Below are 16940 nucleotides of genomic sequence, written 5' to 3' on the forward strand. Positions count from 1 at the left end.
TCTCTGCGGAAAAAACAAGAGAGAAAACCAGGTGGGAGACTTGGGGGGGGGGGAGGAGACCAAGGAAACAACGTAGAGAAGCCTACTGCATTACTCCTAGAACAGCTAGTAGCAATGGAGACAAATTGAGTAAAAAGCTTCGATTCATCTTACGTTGGGGTGGTCTCAGATGTGTACGCTACATTGTCAGTCAATTTCAGTTAAGTGGAAATTCAATCGATTCTTATGTAATCTTATTCATTACTTCTCCAATGTACGAGGAACCCACTGCTCTTCAGAGACTCGAAGTGCAACCATCGTAGTCAAGACCCTTTTTCAAATGACATACGTCATTTGTTGTTCATTAAGCCATACCAGAATGCCCCAGAACCGCCAGTGCAAACGGAGTAGTAACGTGGAGAAGTAACGTTTTGTGTCAAAGCAACACAGGAAGAGGAGACAATGCAGCTGTGAAGTCGAAGTCGGCGGGTCGTACACCCTGCGGGGCTTTCACTCCAAGGCCTGCAGCAAAAATTAGCTTTTCTTCTGCAGAGAACACGGAATCGAGAGAAGACACTGTTGCACTTTTGGGCTAAGAAGACTGTGCAAGGCATCCCCTTCCAGCGCGATGATAAGGAACGAGACATACCAGCCGGTCGCAATTCTGTGGAGTGCCCTACCCCTCACTTCCATTCGTTTAGTCCATGGAAAGCAATGAAAAGTGTAGATCGTTATTTGTCTAAATAGAAATGATGAATAGGTATGGATGGGGTGCTATAATGCTATTCAAGTTATCTACTCTATATGATTAGTTTCTTGGTCATTCTCTTGAAGTAAGCTGATGTGGTTTTGCTGAGGAGGGCGTCGTACTCCTCTTTCTGGTGTAAGGCGTCCAGCGCACCGTCCTCTTTGATCTCACGCAGAAGCTCCCTTCTCTTGCCCTCGTATTTGAGCCTAACGGAGTACTCCCTCAGCATCAATGCTAGCAAAAGCGCTGCTGTGAAGCAGCACCCCGCGAATATTTGCGTGTGCAAGTATGGGTTGCTCTTGTGCTCTGGGACAGTCAATGCCTGCGCAATCACTTCCGCAACGAGACACAACGGGGAGCCTATGTAGCATACGAAGGCCCAGGCTGGAAGAAACTCCTCGGGGCCCACCATGTCAGCAATTAGCACTGTGTTCATGACATTTGCGACACCGACACAGGATCCCACGCATATTGAAAAGAATATCATCTGTAGGAATGTGTGGGCTGGGATCCAGAACCCGAAGACGAACACCATCAAGAGTGTGGTCATAGTGATGGTGACATTAGTCCGACCAAATCGATCTCCTGCAAGCCCCATCGTCGGACGCCCGACCGACTGGGCGGCGTTCAGGATCGCCGTTAGCGCAGAGGCATTGTGAGCTGTCATGCCCCTTGCAATGGCATAGGGAGACATCGTAAACACCATGATAATATAACCTAGCAGTGCTAAACTAAACCACGTAGCAATTAACAGCACAAATGGCTTCTTGACCAAGTCAATTGTAAACATGACCTTAAATTGCTGAACAATGGCTTTCCAAGATCTGATACCCACGGGTTTCTTAGGCACACGCTCCTTGATCAATACAGTCGCGACAATATTACTAACTGTACATGTTATTGCCAATACTCGTAACGCCAGATGCGTATTACCACGGCTTTGGATCATTTTATTAGCAGCAAGACCATACACCATACCACCAAGACCAGTTCCCAGTAAGGATAACCCAACAGCAACTGCTCTACGTTTCAGAAACCAACCAGGTAGAACAACAGTTGCTGGAACACACACTATTGCAATAGACGCTCCAGACATTACACCCTGAGTCAAGTACAACTGCCATATCTTGGTACTAAACGAAGCTAGAAGGAAACCGGCAAGCAAAAGTGCATTGCCAAAAAGCATAGTGGGCTTCATACCAATAACTCTCATCATGACCATGACAAAAGGGGAGGCACCTTGACCGAGAGCAACCGTAAGCCCAGCGATCAGCGCATAATCGTATTTTGTAGCACCGGGATAGGTATCGTTGTTCAAGTAAAAACCCAAGAACACACCAAACCCAGAGTTACATCCCCATGTAGAAAACATTGCTAAGAAAACACAAAACACACAAACCCAGCCATAGCCTCCATCCGGTGGAAGATCCAATTGGCCTGTGGATTTGTTAGTGAAAACTTTCTTTATTGTTGGAACCCGCTCAATGGGGATGCTGTCTTCAGACTGGTAGGCTGATTTTATACTCTCATCATCACCGGAGTACCGCCTGTTCCTTATCTGGACATTTTCTTTATCTTGCATAGACTGCCTTGTGTCCACAAGCCGCAGTGCATCAGCCAGGTCAAACCTCGATTCCAGTAGTCTGTCATCTTCTTCATCATAGTCCACAGCTTTCTCATCTGCTTGCTTCAGGTCTTTTTCTTCACTCTCATGTGGGGATTGATCTCTTACATGCAGCACATCAACTATACTGGTACCATCATTAGTCAAAGCACGCCATACACCTTCCTTAGAGTCGCTTAGAGTTCTCGTTCTTGTGTTACCGTTATGCAGCTTGTACTGGTCAGCGTCACGCCCATCACGAGTATAACTTCTAACCTCCAGCGAGGAACGCTCATAAGAACTGTCCACAGAGACACTAGATGCACAAGAACCTTCCTCTACCATTACTGTAGTACAGACGTATATGAATTGCCTAATATCTAAACAAGTGTTGGTTGGACAAGTAGAGAGATTATTGTAGCTTGGCTTGTTTTTTTTAGAGTTAAAATAGGCTACAAGAAATATACTCTTGAGATAATATATAGCCTACTATATATACGCCTGCAAGCAGCGTCCACATTGCATATTGGGCATCGGAAATCCGATTATAAGTCTTTTTTTTTTGAGCAATGGCACATAGTAGTCCCCATTGAGTGGCCTGAACTTACAGTAGCAATGGGGGAATAATGCTCTCTAGTGACTAATTTCAGGATGTATAATAAGAAACAATCCACCACAGAGATCGGAGAGCCTTCAATTGGGCTCCTCCAATTTCCTTTCTTTTTATCAATGAACTTTAGAAGCTTTTAGAAGTTAGCAGTACATTAGTGAAGAGTGAAGAGTCATAAAGAGAGCTGAAGGATAAAAAGAAAGGTAAACAGCAAAAACAAAAGATTTTCATTACAATTTGACCTCCATGGAGAGAACTGCACTGCCTAAAGTCTCGGAGAGACCAGTTTCGACCAAGGAATGTGTCAATATGGGTGACCGTTTCTCGAGAAGTCAAGAGTAGCACATAACGATAGGTTTAGGGCCCTAGTCCCGGCACCGGTACAATGTGGTGGGAGTGTAAGGGTCTATACATTATACCAAGTTGATAGGATAGAACCAATAATGCTAGTATTATATTTAGAACAGGCTCTTGAACTGGCCGTTTTACGGCTTCATGACGATGGAGTCAAGCTTTTACTCCTTCACTTGATGTATCTGGTGAAGCCATAGAACAACAAAACACATTGTATAGAAAATGGACTGCATTGATATGACTGTCTTACAAACCACATTCCCCATGTATACTGCTTCTTTACTCATGTATTTCTTATGCTTCAGTTTGAATATACAACTTACCTAGTCAGAGCCACTTGCACACTTGGAATTCTTACTATTATTAGTGTCACGTGACTTTACTGACTATTATCAGCAAATAATGGATAACTCCCTCTTCCAAGAACCATCTGGCATCATCTCAATGGTATGTCTTGTAGATGACCTAGTACAGAAATCAATTGACATCATTCTATGTACCTACCTATCTATCTTGCCGACTATCATCAAGTCGGTTTGTAACTTGAGATAGTTATCGGAGAGAGGGTCACCTATAATAGTGGCATTTGCGTAACAAGAACACGGCGACTATCATTTCCTTTGCCAGTTTATTCTGACAGACATCCAAGAAGTTTTGCAGTTTACTTGTGTTGCATTCACATTAGCTGATAAGAGCTGAATGTTCAACACGGCCATTAGAAGAGCACCACAACAGCTTTAAGCCATTTTTTTATGGATGGAACAAATAAGGTCATTACAGGATAGGATTTTGTATCTACCGGATAATAGAGATGAAGATACTGGTGAGGTAACATACGGCATTGTATCAGATGCGGTGACATTGTCGTGTGCTTGTGTGGTTTCTGCCAAATTGTGCAACCAGAACTTGAAAGCATGTCCCGTTTGTGAAAAAGTCGACATCTATGTTATTGGTCCATGCAAACCGCTAAGACTACTTTATCAAGAACTGCAAAGGATCAAGAGAGATAGTTCAAAACATATTCTCACTGAATTTAAGGATATAGACCAAGCCGCTACAGTTTTACATGACAATGACAATACTACGAATGATAATAACAATGATGATGACATAAGTCATACTAACAGCAACATGAATACGAATGAAATTGATAGTCTTTTACCTCCTATAACTAAGAACCTTGAATTTTTTTCCATGATGGAGGATCAACCAATAGCTGACACAAGCAATAACAATATATCATTTCCGGTCATAAGTTCTAATACTGGAGACCAATCACTCTCTGATATACCAACTGCTTCACTTCTCTCTGATACCAAAAATAGTAGTAGTGATGACAATAATACTCAATCTTTGATGCATTTGTTTCACACAGTTGCGATTCGTGTTAACAACAAATACCAGGATAATGATAAGACTCTGTCTGGAGCAATTGGCCCTACGAAAGATAAATTACGTTATGATGTACCGTTTAGTTCCTTGAAAGAGGAAGAGGATGATTTCCGAGCCTTAGATAATGCTTCAAATACTAGAACTGTCCCAATATCACTTGAGAACAATTCGTCTAATTTCAGTTCTACAAATCTTGCCAACGAGGGAAATAATCAATATTTACAGTTTTCATCGCTGTCTGCAAGTAAGGCCAACGATTCACAAACAAATTTGGACCACATATTATCAGGAAATTCAGCAATATCGGTTGACGAGAAGAGGGAATTATACTATGCTAAGTGCTTCCCAATGTATAGGAAAAGATTTCAATTTAACACTCACTCAAAGTTTAATTTTATCAAATCCAATACTTCATCCTTCATTAATACAGCTATATCACCAGATTGCACTAAGTTTGCATTGATTACGGATTCTAAATGGGAGGTATATTCCATGCCAACTAGGGAGGATAGGCATTCAAATACACCACAGCTGTTATTTTGTGGCAAATCGAATGGCCAATATGGTTCAAATTACAAGGAGCTGAAAAGAAGTGCAAACAAGAAGCTGGATCATTCAAACTCCCATCAGTCATTTTGTAGATTATCAAACGACCTGCTAGTGATATCTGGATCTAATAATCAGTTTAGAGTTTACAATTTAAATGGCAATGGTGAATATATTCACTCATACAAGTCTTCATTTCCAATTCGATGTATTGATATAGACCCAGCTTCACAGATCATTGCTTATGGGATAACAGGGAAAGATAGAAACACAGGTGCAGAACAGGCATTGATAGCATTTCACCAAATAAGTAAAAATAAAGTTACAACTGAAACTGAATTTTCAGAACCTGTTACAGTAACTCTACCTTATCGTGATCCAATAAACTCCATCCAACTATCGAATGACGGCAAATTCATCTCATGTTCAACAGCACTGGAGTCCCGTTTCCTTATAATATCAGTTGAAAGACCAAAGGAACCGAGACTGTTAATGAAGAGTCTGAGAACGATTGATTCATCTATGGAATCAGAAGGTATTACAGATACGAAGCTTTTCCCAGGCAATCCTAACATTATGTGTGTAACGTCATGTGCTTTCAATTCACCTCCAATTGTGATCAACACAAGGATCAACAATAAGAAGAATGGTATAAGAACTGTTGCACAACCTAGTATGATAATGAGAATCAGTGAGTTGGGATCACAAATACACAAATGTGAAATATCCCCACGTAATGATTCCATTGCATTTTTAGATAAAAATGGTTCTGTATACGTGATGTCAACTCCTGCAATGATGGACAATGAGAAAAGAAGAGTTGCTTTAGTTGATATAGTAGCTAACTCTCACCGAGTTTACGAGTCTGCATCATTTCGGTTCAGTCCCGATGGCCATCAACTGTTTATCATCGATAGGAAAGGAATCTTATACATCGAAGACTTCGCTGCCGGCCAGCCTCAAGATCTAGACGTTACCAAATGTAAACAAATCGACTAATACGCTTTCATTAAACGAAATGCATTCTCTACAGTATTAAACCCAAACTAATTGTAATACTAGTATTATATAGGTATGTAATAATGACTATGAATTCGCAAGACCATATGTATAGTTTACTCCGGGTAACAAATATCAGAAAATTTCAGCTGAAAAAAAGTGCGATGAGCTGACAATATAAGCTCATCAATATTGGTCAGTCTAGAAGTATATACGATCCGATACCCACAAATAAGTATATTTACTAACTGCAACTTTACTAGATAAAATATATCCATTACTTGTAAGCATATTATTATTGGAACGCCTATTATATTCGAAGATTTAAGAGCCTTAAAACGAATAAACTTCAAATGGATAAAGCCCAGGATTTCATCAACAACAACCTTTTAACCAAGTGTTTCAATGACCCAAAAAATGAAATAGACGAAGGCAGACTGCTCGATACACTTATGTTGCTGCCGACAGATGGTGGATCTACATCGCGCATTAAAAAGATCATAGAGAAACGGACCAGACTACATGACACGAAGGTGAAGAATAAAGTACCGAATTCAGAACCTATAGATTATGACAAATACAAGCAAGCTAATTACAAAAAGATTAATAAAAGGTCTAAACAGTCACTTAAGGATTTCATAATCAAATCCAAATTAAGTGTTAATAAAGCCAAACAGATAGCCCATGAGAAGAATATTACAAAAAAAGCTGACTTGTTTAAATACCTAGAGACCAATGATCCCGAGCTTTATAAAGATCTGCCTAAATATGAGAAATTCAGGCCTCTATTTTCTGAACTTTGGATTAGCTATATACAAGAATTGCTAAACATATCATACCCATGCCAGAGTACAGAATTCAAAGCAAATGGCATGCAAATTTTGACAAAGTTGTCAATGGCAGATTATAATGGTGCCGCCCTAAGAGTCACAAAGAGCAAAAATCATAATACGGTAGGAATAGAAGGTATTGTTGTTTGGGACGCACAAAAGAATTTTATAATGATTACTAGTGGCTCTCTTGTGGATGAGATCAAGATAATACCAAAGAAAGGGACCCTCTTCGACTTTGAAATTCCATTAAATGATGAACAGGCCTTACAATATAGCATCCTTGGTGATAGATTCAAATATAGAAGTGTCGATAGAGCTGGCAGAAAATTCAAGACCAGAAGATGCGATGATTTGCTCTTTTATGTATTTGATAGCTGATATAGCCATATTTTTAGTTTAGCTCCATTCGAAATATAATCCGCATATGCATTTTTTTTTGAAACTCTCAAGTGGCAATCTCTCCATTATTGTCGGCCATCTCCTGAGTTTTCTCTGAATTGTTCCCATTAGCGTCAACATTTAATTTATCAGTGCCTTCTTCTTTTTTTTCATCAGCGGTCATATCAACCAAACCTCTTTTAATCTCATCTCTAATGGCCGGATCACTCAGAGCCTCACCTACAAACTTTTCAACATCCACACCAAATTCAGAGTCCTTTATTTTGGCGTAGTTGTTCTTTATTAGTTGACCTTCGAGCATTGCACTTGTCGAGCCCCTGTTCTTGAAAACAATCTCTTCATCTTCATTTACTAGCTGTCGCACAACATCAGAAACCGACAACTTGAGTGCCTCTTGTATAGTCTTTGAGTCACCACCGCACTCTATTGTCTTCGCCAATATCTCTTGCTTTAGCTTATCGAAATGTCCTTCTTTCTTAAATCTTTCCGTCAGATCGCGAGCTGGATCCTGCTTTACTGTCCTCCTATCCATTACACACCAATCGATTCTCTTACAGGTTATATTATTGCTCCTTCAACCTAACGGAACTTCCAACTCTATTGTAAAATTGCAACTTTGGCTCTCATTCTGTATTTTTTCAAGTTATTGTTGCGATGAGCTTGCTCATCGCAAATACTAGTAGATGAAAAATTATTAAGAGCAAATCCATATATTATGCAAATGAGTAGAAAGAATTGTAATCCAACAACAATAATTCATCTTCTTATCTATTTTTTAATCTGGTAAGCATTATTGAAGCTCAGAAATGGGTGGTAAAGGCTATTTACTATCATGAAGATTAAGCAAGATAATGCTATACTAGAATCATCGCAACTGTTGGAATTAAAGACATCGATCGCTCGACTCAGTGAATCTTTGATTAATGGAACATGTATTGTTATTACTCAGGATGATATACAGGCAGCCCGAACTATAGATAACATAATTGAAGACTCTATAATACAAGGTGATGAGTACTTATGCAGAATCGCTAGAAAACAGTTGAAGAAGCTTGTTGAGAAATGGATAAAGGCAAATTTTACCAAGTCAAAGTTGAGAAAGAATTCAATAAATGTGTTTGATCGTTACAATGGTGTTTGTGATCTTCTGTACTCAACCATCAGGAAGCTCAAACCATGGAAACATTTGAATATGTTTTTACTCCCATACTATTTAATGTACAGCCTGGCTGCAGTTCCAATGGCTCACTTAATCATATGCAAATCAATATTTAAGAACTGCTTTGAGACTGAAACATTAACTGTGAAGGGTGTGTTTGTCATAAAAAACATACTACAATATTGCGATGTTACCGATTCTGATCGGAATACTATCATTGAACTTGGTATATTACGTCTCGAGGATATATTAGAATCAGAAGGTGAAGATCAGGACTATTTTACCGAGTATGAGTCGACTATGCAACTAGGCCGTTTAATGAGTGAAAATGTCTATAAATACTATTTCAAGAAGGGTAATGCTCTTATGGTGGAAAACTTTCAAAAGATTCTTGACAAGTCTAAGTTTGAGCATATCAAATTGCAAGTGTTAGAAACTTTGTACAATGATTCTTCTAAGAAAGACTTCATTTTGGATACATTAGCAAAGTATATATGCTCTGATCCATTAGCAGAAAACATATCAGTCGTGCTAAAAAGATACATTACGATGTCCGCTAATTATTACCGTATTGATTCCCACAACCTAATGAGTGCACTGAAAGATAAAATAAAAAAAGAAATACTCAAAACCTATAAAAATAGAGACTATGAATTCTATGATGCTGTTCAAAAATTCTGTGAGAAGATGATCAAAATGAAGAATGAAAGCAATATCAATTTAGCGCCATCATCAAGAGCCCAACGTAACTTCTTTGCTAGTGAAAATGATATGCTTTACTGGAAGAATTTGTTTCACAGAATTGCCGAACTTCTATCTGATCCCAAGATATTCACAGAACGTATATTAATGCCAAAGCTAGTACGACAGATTGCCTTTGACACATTAGTTGACAGAATGCCGTTTTCTAAGAAATATCCGGCAGAAAACCTATTTCTAGAAGTCATATGTGAAATAGAACCACATTGCAGACATTTCACAAATCTAATATCAAGAGCAGTAGATAATGCTAATATCTTTAACCATTGCACGGAAACGATGCTATTTCTACCATTGGTATTTCCAGAATCTTCAAGAGAATCCCTCAGCATATCAAATATGAGGAATGATGTACCGTGTTGGCCAAGTATGGAATTGGCAAACTTCTGGCAAGAAAAAGTAGTGCAAAAACAGAATGAAGGAAAGACACTAAAACCTTGTTTTTCTATGCATACATTTTTGATTGAAACTCCCATCAGTATGCATGACGGTAGAAAATTAAATCTAGTATGCAATATGTATGTGGCAAGTATTATCTGTTTGTTCAATGATACTAGTGAATTATCCGTTAACGAAATTGTTGATACACTGAAGACCTGGAATTATGATCTCGATATTAACCGATTGACTTTGACATTAAAGAGAATGGTTCAGCAACAGATTTTGATTGTGCTACCCAATAAGAAATTCTCAATCAACTATAAACCGTTATTATCTAAAAGACAACAAAAACTTGGCTACATTAAAATCAATTGACAATGATACTAATCAAAAGTTTATTAGGATTTATATTACATAATATTTAAAACCTTGTCAGATGAGATGATTATCTAAAAAGCATTACTAAACCGATACGAAAAACATAGTTAGTCGGCGGTTACAATCATTCCTCGGCTTCAAATGCCTGATCAGTCACGTCTAGTAAGACTTCCATTGCTTTTATTTGATAGTTGACATCATTCCTATCTTCATCATTAGGAGCTATAATGGTTGGGCCCCATATTATACATAGTGATTTCGTATTCATCCTGTTCGTAGGTTCATGTTCCAAGACCCGTTTTAAATGAAACAATAATGCCCTCAACGTCCAGTATTGGGCATCCGGTAATTTATACAGTAACCCGTGCATGTAGTTTTTCCTTGTAGTTGGATCCTCAATTGCTACACATGTCTTAACTTCAGCTGTTATATCTCTAGGAAGCAGAGCATCAGGTAAAGATGCAAAAAAAGTTTTTAGTAATGAACCAACCAGATATATATCAGAATCTGAATGATTTCTTGGAGGTAAAATCATTGATACATTAGCTGGATCTTTATCTATTTCATCCTTTAGTTTGCTCACATCTAATACGTTGGCAGATTTTCTATATATTCCCTCCAAATCTAACCCGTATGTATCAATGACATAAATACTTTGGCGTACAATAGCTGGAACCATATCATTTTCGAATTCAATCAAATCTTCAAGTGGTACACCAAAGGATTTGAAATTCTTGGAAACACCTGGTGGCATCGAACTACCAGTTTGAATATGAGAGATAGGTCTATCAGTCTCACTGCCACTCATGGAAATTGTAGTCGATAAACTTGGTACTATTTTTGCCCTAGGACCTGGATCCAAGGTTGAGAATTGTGAGTTCATGGAATTTGATGGGATACGCTCTTTTTCCATGACATTCGAAGGCAATGATGGCAGTGACTGGTCTCTACTAGTATTCTGGTATTTTATGTTCCCAGAACTAGACGAAGTAGGCGCTGTTGATACTGAGCTTACACCGAGCTCTGTAAATGTACCTGATTTTGTCATAGATGGTGTGCTTGGGGATGAATCGAAAGGTGTGTCATTGTGCGTTGACAGAATACGTTTTGGTATCGAATTCCTGGATGGATCAACAGCAAATTTTGGTGGTTTTTTAGGGCCACTAAAATTTCTTTGGGAGCTTTGACTCTTCTTCATTGATGGATGTTTTGAATACTCAACTGGGATCAAATTCCTATTTACTAACATTGAATTCTTACCAGATTGATTATATTTCTTCAAGAACTGATACAAATCTCTCTCGTTGCTAACTGAGGCTGCAAGAGACTTCATCGATTTCGAAGAGTCCAATGGACTAACAGTTATACCTGTGTTCAATATTAAGTTCTCAGTCCATATAGTGTACTTTTGTAATTGAATGGCCAATGCAGTATCCATTTCGAGGATCATATCTTTCAATTCTCTTACAATTTTTGGTCTTTCCTTGGTAATGAAAGTATTTCTCAAAGAAGTAGAATGATCGACTTTTTGTTTGTATTCTAAGTCCTGCGCATCGATTTTCCGTAGCAATTCTTCTTCTTGCTCTTTATTAGTCTTAGAACCTCTAAGAGTCAGTTTGGTCTTAGAAGGATCAGTCATTCTCAACTTGTCCCAATCCTGACACAACGAGTTATAACGAGCCTGTGCCTTTTCTGCACTATGGATTGCATCAGTGACTTCCTTCTCAAGTCTTCTGCTATTCTCTTTACAGCTTTTCCTTAACTTAGTCATAGTGAATAGAAGTGCTGTCAGCTCATCGTACATTTTCTGTAGTGCTTTCACGTAGCTTGATTTGACTTGGCTCATCTTACCATCATAGGAAAGCACTTCATGCATGATACGGTTTAGAGACGAGTTGCTGCTGGGCGTCGTGTTAAAGAAATGCTTATATTGCTTTGCCAATTCATTGGTGTGCTCCTCTTCAAATATATACTTCTTGCGCACAAACTTGGTAAATTCCTCGCAGATCAGCAAAGACTGCTTCAACCTCGTCAACAAAGCATTGATGGCAACATCAGAGTTCATAACATGCTTTATATCCTCACTTTCAAACAGGTAATCCAGGTTCTCCTCCCTTTTCACTTGCGCTGATCCGGGCTGACTTATAGTAGAATCAGTGTTCCGCGAACCATTCATCGACCCATAGGAGCCCTCAGCGGGCCGCGCCACAGTAGAGTCGGAGTCCATAGCAGAGTGTCTAGAGAATTCGTCAGACACTGGGCTAACCACATCCCCTGAGTACATATCAGACGTCGGCATCTCTTATACTCCTTTTAAATCCTGCCAAATTTCCTGGTATTCGCAATATCTCCCCTGTTTCTCGCGGGGCAAAGCCAATAAAATACCTCCTGATAATACTAACAAACCTCGGTCAGCGTGGTTTGGCTTCTTGTTGGCTGTGAGACCCAGGATCAAGTTCCATCCAGTACTGTTTGATTGATGGCAATTCTTTTGAAATTTAGCTGTTCTGCGAAAATAACGCGTCCAGGAAATCGAAAATGCGATGAGCTTTGGGTTACATAGGAGACTTGCCCAAATATATTGCTTTACAGAGTTATGTAATATGTATTTATGCCACTGGCTTCAATGCGTACATCCGCACAGGGTACAGCTCCTTTGGCAGGCCCTTCTGTCTGTCTGTAGCGATGAGTTTCAGGCCGCTTTGCTCGAATATCTGTTTGAACTTTGTGTCTGACCTGGTGACGGAGGAGTCTGTGTCGTCGAAGTCGTCTGTGTCCGTTGGTGTATTGTTCTCCTTGACTATGATGGTCCCGTTCGGTTGCAGGCCCTCTACACACCTCCTGAAGAACTTGACCAGCTCCTCGTCGGGCAAGTGGCCCACACACCACTGGCACCATATCAGCCAGTACTTGCCCTTCTCGGGCACAAAGTCCTGCATGCCCAGCGCATATATCTCACCTATCTTGCCCTCCTGTCTCAGAGGCTCCAGCTCCTGGTGCATCTGCGCCACAAAGGGCTCGACGGGCTCGACAAGGTCAACCACATCGCAATGCTTGTGCAGCATGGTCTTGGTAACCCTGCCGATACCAGCACCCACATCACACCCAACTCTCTTGTACCCGGGCTCGACAACCATCCTCGACTTCAGCTTCCTCAGGAAGTGGTTCGACCCCAGCACATCCATCACAGGCACCACTGTGCCCTCGCCGTAACCACCCAGCACACCGTCCACCGTGGGCGGGATGCTCGTCCAGTAGTCAATAGCATCGCCATAGTCTATCAGCTCGTCAGGTTTCTCCATCTTTTCAGTGTCCTGTGTAGGCCATCTCTAATGTCTACTTGATCCAAACTGAAAAATTTTTCAATGCTCATACATTTTATAGCTTGCTATAGAAAATGTACATCGGAATATTTAAGAGTTAGACTAATCTCCAGGGCCACAAACCACATCGCTAGAACGTGTGGGCTATATACTTTGTTCTTGTGCGCTTGTGCCGGCCCCCCTCAAGCGGTGGGCTTCCAATTGCTCTTGAGCTATGTCCTATTTGGCAACAATCACCTAGAGTAGACCCAGTCCACCAGCGCCCGTACTTCCTTGTTCCACAGGTCCTTCATGGTCTCTGAGTTGTACCGCAGCACCAGCTGCTTGTGGTCCACTGGCACACGCTCCACCCGCTCACCGCTCACCTTGTAGTCGTAGTCGAACTGGTCGCCGTACTTCTCCTTGCTGAACACCAGGCTAGGCTTGCGGTCTATGACCCGCTGCACCTCGTCGCCTACCTGCTTCCACACAGACCGCTTGTAATGGTACCCGTCCCGGTCGATGAAGTAGTAGTAGCACGACGTCGCTACCACTCCGCTCACCAGCGTGAACGATCCCAGCTTCGCTATCTTGCTCATTGTTTCCAACTCTTATGCTGAACTTAGCCCCCTACAAAAAACGCTTATCAATGTCTTATCAGTCGCCAAAATCAGTCGCCAGATCAGTTGACAGATCAGTTGACAGTGCTGCCTATATGCCAGATAACCCAGCCCTCAGCACTATCGCTTTCCTTTAAAGAAGTCAGTCCCGTCTTGACTTCTCTGCATTCTTTCGTTGTTGATTGGCTTGGGAAAGCGATGACTCTTGTGAGAGCGATGAGCTATATAAAGAGCCAGGTAGTGCCGGTGTGGGAGTAGTTGGGCCATCAGGAAGGATAAAGAAACAATGATGTTGCTACGTGCCGCTAGAGTGCCCGTGTTGGGCAGACGCTTTCTTTCCCAGCAACAATTGATCTCGAAGCATGTGCAAGAGGTGGACCCCGAGATGTTCCGCATCCTCAGCGATGAGAGGAGCAGACAGAAGCACTCTGTCACGCTGATCCCTTCTGAGAACTTCACGTCGAAGGCCGTCATGGACCTGCTGGGCTCTGAGATGCAGAACAAGTACTCCGAGGGCTACCCCGGCGAGAGGTACTACGGTGGTAACCAGTTCATCGATAAAGCTGAGTCGCTGTGCCAGGCCCGTGCCCTGGACCTGTATGGCCTTGACCCTGAGAAGTGGGGGGTCAATGTGCAGGCCCTGAGCGGTGCCCCTGCCAACCTGTACGCTTACTCCGCGGTCATGGAGGTCGGCGACCGTCTGATGGGTCTCGACTTGCCCCACGGTGGGCACTTGTCTCACGGATACCAATTGCCTTCCGGAACTAAGATCTCCTACATCTCAAAGTACTTCAACACCATGCCATACCACGTCAACACCGAGACCGGTATCATTGACTATGACACTTTGGCCATGACCTCTAAGCTGTTCAGACCAAAGGTCATCGTCGCAGGTACGTCCGCATACTCGAGGAAGCTGGACTACGCTAGGTTCAGAAAGATCGCCGACGGCTGCGGTGCCTACTTGCTGAGCGACATGGCCCACATCTCCGGTCTGGTGGCCGCCAATGTCATAGACTCCCCATTCGAGCACTCCGACATAGTCACCACCACCACCCACAAATCCCTAAGAGGCCCCCGTGGTGCTATGATATTCTACAGAAAGGGTATCAAGAAAGTCAACAAGAAGACTGGCAAGGAGACCCCATTCACTTTCGACAAGACCATCAACTTCTCAGTGTTCCCAGGCCACCAAGGTGGCCCACACAACCACACCATTTCTGCATTGGCTGTGGCATTAAAGCAAGCAAAGACCCCCGAGTTCGTCGAGTACCAGAAGCAAGTGGTCTCCAACGCAAAGGCCTTCGGTGACGAGCTATTGAAGCGTGGCTTCGAGCTAGTGTCCGGCGGTACCGATAATCACTTGCTTTTGCTAAACCTGTCCAACATGGGCATCGACGGTGCTCGTTTGGAGGCTATCCTGGAGAAGATTAACATCGCCGCAAACAAGAACACCATCCCAGGTGACAAGTCCGCGCTGTTCCCATCAGGTTTGAGAGTAGGTACCCCAGCCATGACTACCAGAGGCTTCCAAGAACAAGACTTCAAGAAGGTCGCTGAGTACATCGACAACGCCGTTAAACTATCCATTGCTCTGAAGTCCCAGGAGTCCGCAGACGCTAAGGACGTCAGATCAAAGCTAAACAGCTTCAAGCAGTTGTGTGACCAGTCTGAACCAGTGCAAAAATTAGCCGAAGAAGTGTCCTCATGGGTAGGCACATTCCCAGTTCCTGGCGAATTGTAGGATTCAAATATTATATGATGTAAAATTAAATAATACTGTAAATCTAAAGAAAAAAACAACACTAATATTATTATTCTTAACGTTACTCAAGAGGAAGAATAATTGTCCTGCTATACTATTACAATTTGCATAAAACCTTGCAGTCTAAGCTTAGCAATTACATGTTGATTGCAATACCGATTTATTATTCAGGTTTACGACATTGTCTGGCTGTTCAACTGCAGCACTCTTCAGCGTGAATTGGTCTGACGGTATACCCTTGACGATATGATCAAATAGCTCCTCTATGCCTTCCCCTGACTTTGCGCTCACGGCCTGAAACTGCTCTTCAACTCTTTGTGGCAAGGTACTACGCTCCTCGTCACTGCACAGGTCCATCTTATTGCCCACAAGTACGATATTTATCCTCTCCCGTCCTTTGTTCTCCACATATGTGTTCAGCTCGTCTATCCATTTGTGTGCCATCGATAGACTCCGCAGGTTACTCACATCAAATACCACAATGGCAACGTCTGTGTTCCTGTAGTACATCGGAGTCAGGGACCTGTACCGCTCCTGCCCAGCGGTATCCCATATCTCCAGCCGCACTTGGTATACGTCTCCGTCTCGTATATACTCCAGGTCTTTGGTCACATACGCCGCCCCAATGGTGGCATTGTTCCGCAGGTACTTCCCAGTGCTGAACCTCGTCACTATCGCAGACTTCCCAACAGCGGACTCCCCCAGCAGCACCACTTTCAAGCTCTTCTGATACACTAATGTTTCACTCATCGCTGGGCCTCTGTACTGCTGTCATCAAAGTTAATACTGAACCTTCGAGCCCTTTCTGCTCCTTATTAACTTGCGATGAGCTTAATGTGTCAGCAAACGAGCTCCCCCACACTATATAACAATTTACATACATTTTGACCAGCAAGAGGAACTACACACTTCCTCAACGCATCCAACAACTACTATACTACATTGGTTTGGCAGTTTCAAGTCAGTGATTGCCTGCCACTTGGTGCCCACCAGCTACCACAGTTGTTGTTACACAACCACACACCGCTGTCATGCAACGCCTTCTTGTAGTCATGCGGTGCCGATAGTAGATACTAAATACTTGCCATGTACTTGTATGAACGCTGCCAAGGT

At 42.0% G+C, this 16940-nt stretch overlaps 10 protein-coding genes across 10 annotated transcripts; 4 read left to right on the forward strand and 6 right to left on the reverse strand.

Annotated features, from left to right (window-relative positions):
* Window positions 1-779: 779 nt before the first annotated feature.
* Window positions 780-2675, reverse strand: GVI51_I08965 (MCT family MFS transporter; the record flags this gene model as incomplete). The annotated part of the gene is made up of 1 exon (XM_447642.1): window positions 780-2675. One exon carries the CDS (start codon window positions 2673-2675, stop codon window positions 780-782), a length of 1896 nt encoding a protein of 631 aa, XP_447642.1.
* A 1375-nt stretch (window positions 2676-4050) lies between these two features.
* On the forward strand, window positions 4051-6231 carry PTR3 (Ptr3p; the record flags this gene model as incomplete). Its single annotated transcript, XM_447643.1, has 1 exon — window positions 4051-6231. One exon carries the CDS (start codon window positions 4051-4053, stop codon window positions 6229-6231), a length of 2181 nt encoding a protein of 726 aa, XP_447643.1.
* A 353-nt stretch (window positions 6232-6584) lies between these two features.
* POP4 (RNase P/RNase MRP complex subunit) lies at window positions 6585-7442 on the forward strand (the record flags this gene model as incomplete). Its single annotated transcript, XM_447644.1, has 1 exon — window positions 6585-7442. One exon carries the CDS (start codon window positions 6585-6587, stop codon window positions 7440-7442), a length of 858 nt encoding a protein of 285 aa, XP_447644.1.
* A 67-nt stretch (window positions 7443-7509) lies between these two features.
* SHG1 (Shg1p) lies at window positions 7510-7995 on the reverse strand (the record flags this gene model as incomplete). Its single annotated transcript, XM_447645.1, has 1 exon — window positions 7510-7995. The coding sequence occupies one exon, from the start codon at window positions 7993-7995 to the stop codon at window positions 7510-7512; it is 486 nt and encodes a 161-aa protein (XP_447645.1).
* Window positions 7996-8295: 300 nt separating this feature from the next.
* GVI51_I09053 (uncharacterized protein) lies at window positions 8296-10137 on the forward strand (the record flags this gene model as incomplete). The annotated part of the gene is made up of 1 exon (XM_447646.1): window positions 8296-10137. One exon carries the CDS (start codon window positions 8296-8298, stop codon window positions 10135-10137), a length of 1842 nt encoding a protein of 613 aa, XP_447646.1.
* A 127-nt stretch (window positions 10138-10264) lies between these two features.
* On the reverse strand, window positions 10265-12439 carry RGD1 (GTPase-activating protein RGD1; the record flags this gene model as incomplete). Its single annotated transcript, XM_447647.2, has 1 exon — window positions 10265-12439. The coding sequence occupies one exon, from the start codon at window positions 12437-12439 to the stop codon at window positions 10265-10267; it is 2175 nt and encodes a 724-aa protein (XP_447647.2).
* A 310-nt stretch (window positions 12440-12749) lies between these two features.
* Window positions 12750-13442, reverse strand: TAE1 (N-terminal protein methyltransferase; the record flags this gene model as incomplete). The annotated part of the gene is made up of 1 exon (XM_447648.1): window positions 12750-13442. One exon carries the CDS (start codon window positions 13440-13442, stop codon window positions 12750-12752), a length of 693 nt encoding a protein of 230 aa, XP_447648.1.
* A 254-nt stretch (window positions 13443-13696) lies between these two features.
* Window positions 13697-14041, reverse strand: MIC12 (Mic12p; the record flags this gene model as incomplete). Its single annotated transcript, XM_447649.1, has 1 exon — window positions 13697-14041. One exon carries the CDS (start codon window positions 14039-14041, stop codon window positions 13697-13699), a length of 345 nt encoding a protein of 114 aa, XP_447649.1.
* A 307-nt stretch (window positions 14042-14348) lies between these two features.
* On the forward strand, window positions 14349-15806 carry SHM1 (glycine hydroxymethyltransferase SHM1; the record flags this gene model as incomplete). The annotated part of the gene is made up of 1 exon (XM_447650.1): window positions 14349-15806. One exon carries the CDS (start codon window positions 14349-14351, stop codon window positions 15804-15806), a length of 1458 nt encoding a protein of 485 aa, XP_447650.1.
* Window positions 15807-15956: 150 nt separating this feature from the next.
* Window positions 15957-16577, reverse strand: YPT10 (Rab family GTPase YPT10; the record flags this gene model as incomplete). Its single annotated transcript, XM_447651.1, has 1 exon — window positions 15957-16577. One exon carries the CDS (start codon window positions 16575-16577, stop codon window positions 15957-15959), a length of 621 nt encoding a protein of 206 aa, XP_447651.1.
* Between the last annotated feature and the right edge of the window lie 363 nt (window positions 16578-16940).

This window comes from Nakaseomyces glabratus, chromosome I (genome assembly GCF_010111755.1).
Source record: "Nakaseomyces glabratus chromosome I, complete sequence".
In the NCBI taxonomy this organism is placed as follows: domain Eukaryota; kingdom Fungi; phylum Ascomycota; class Saccharomycetes; order Saccharomycetales; family Saccharomycetaceae; genus Nakaseomyces; species Nakaseomyces glabratus.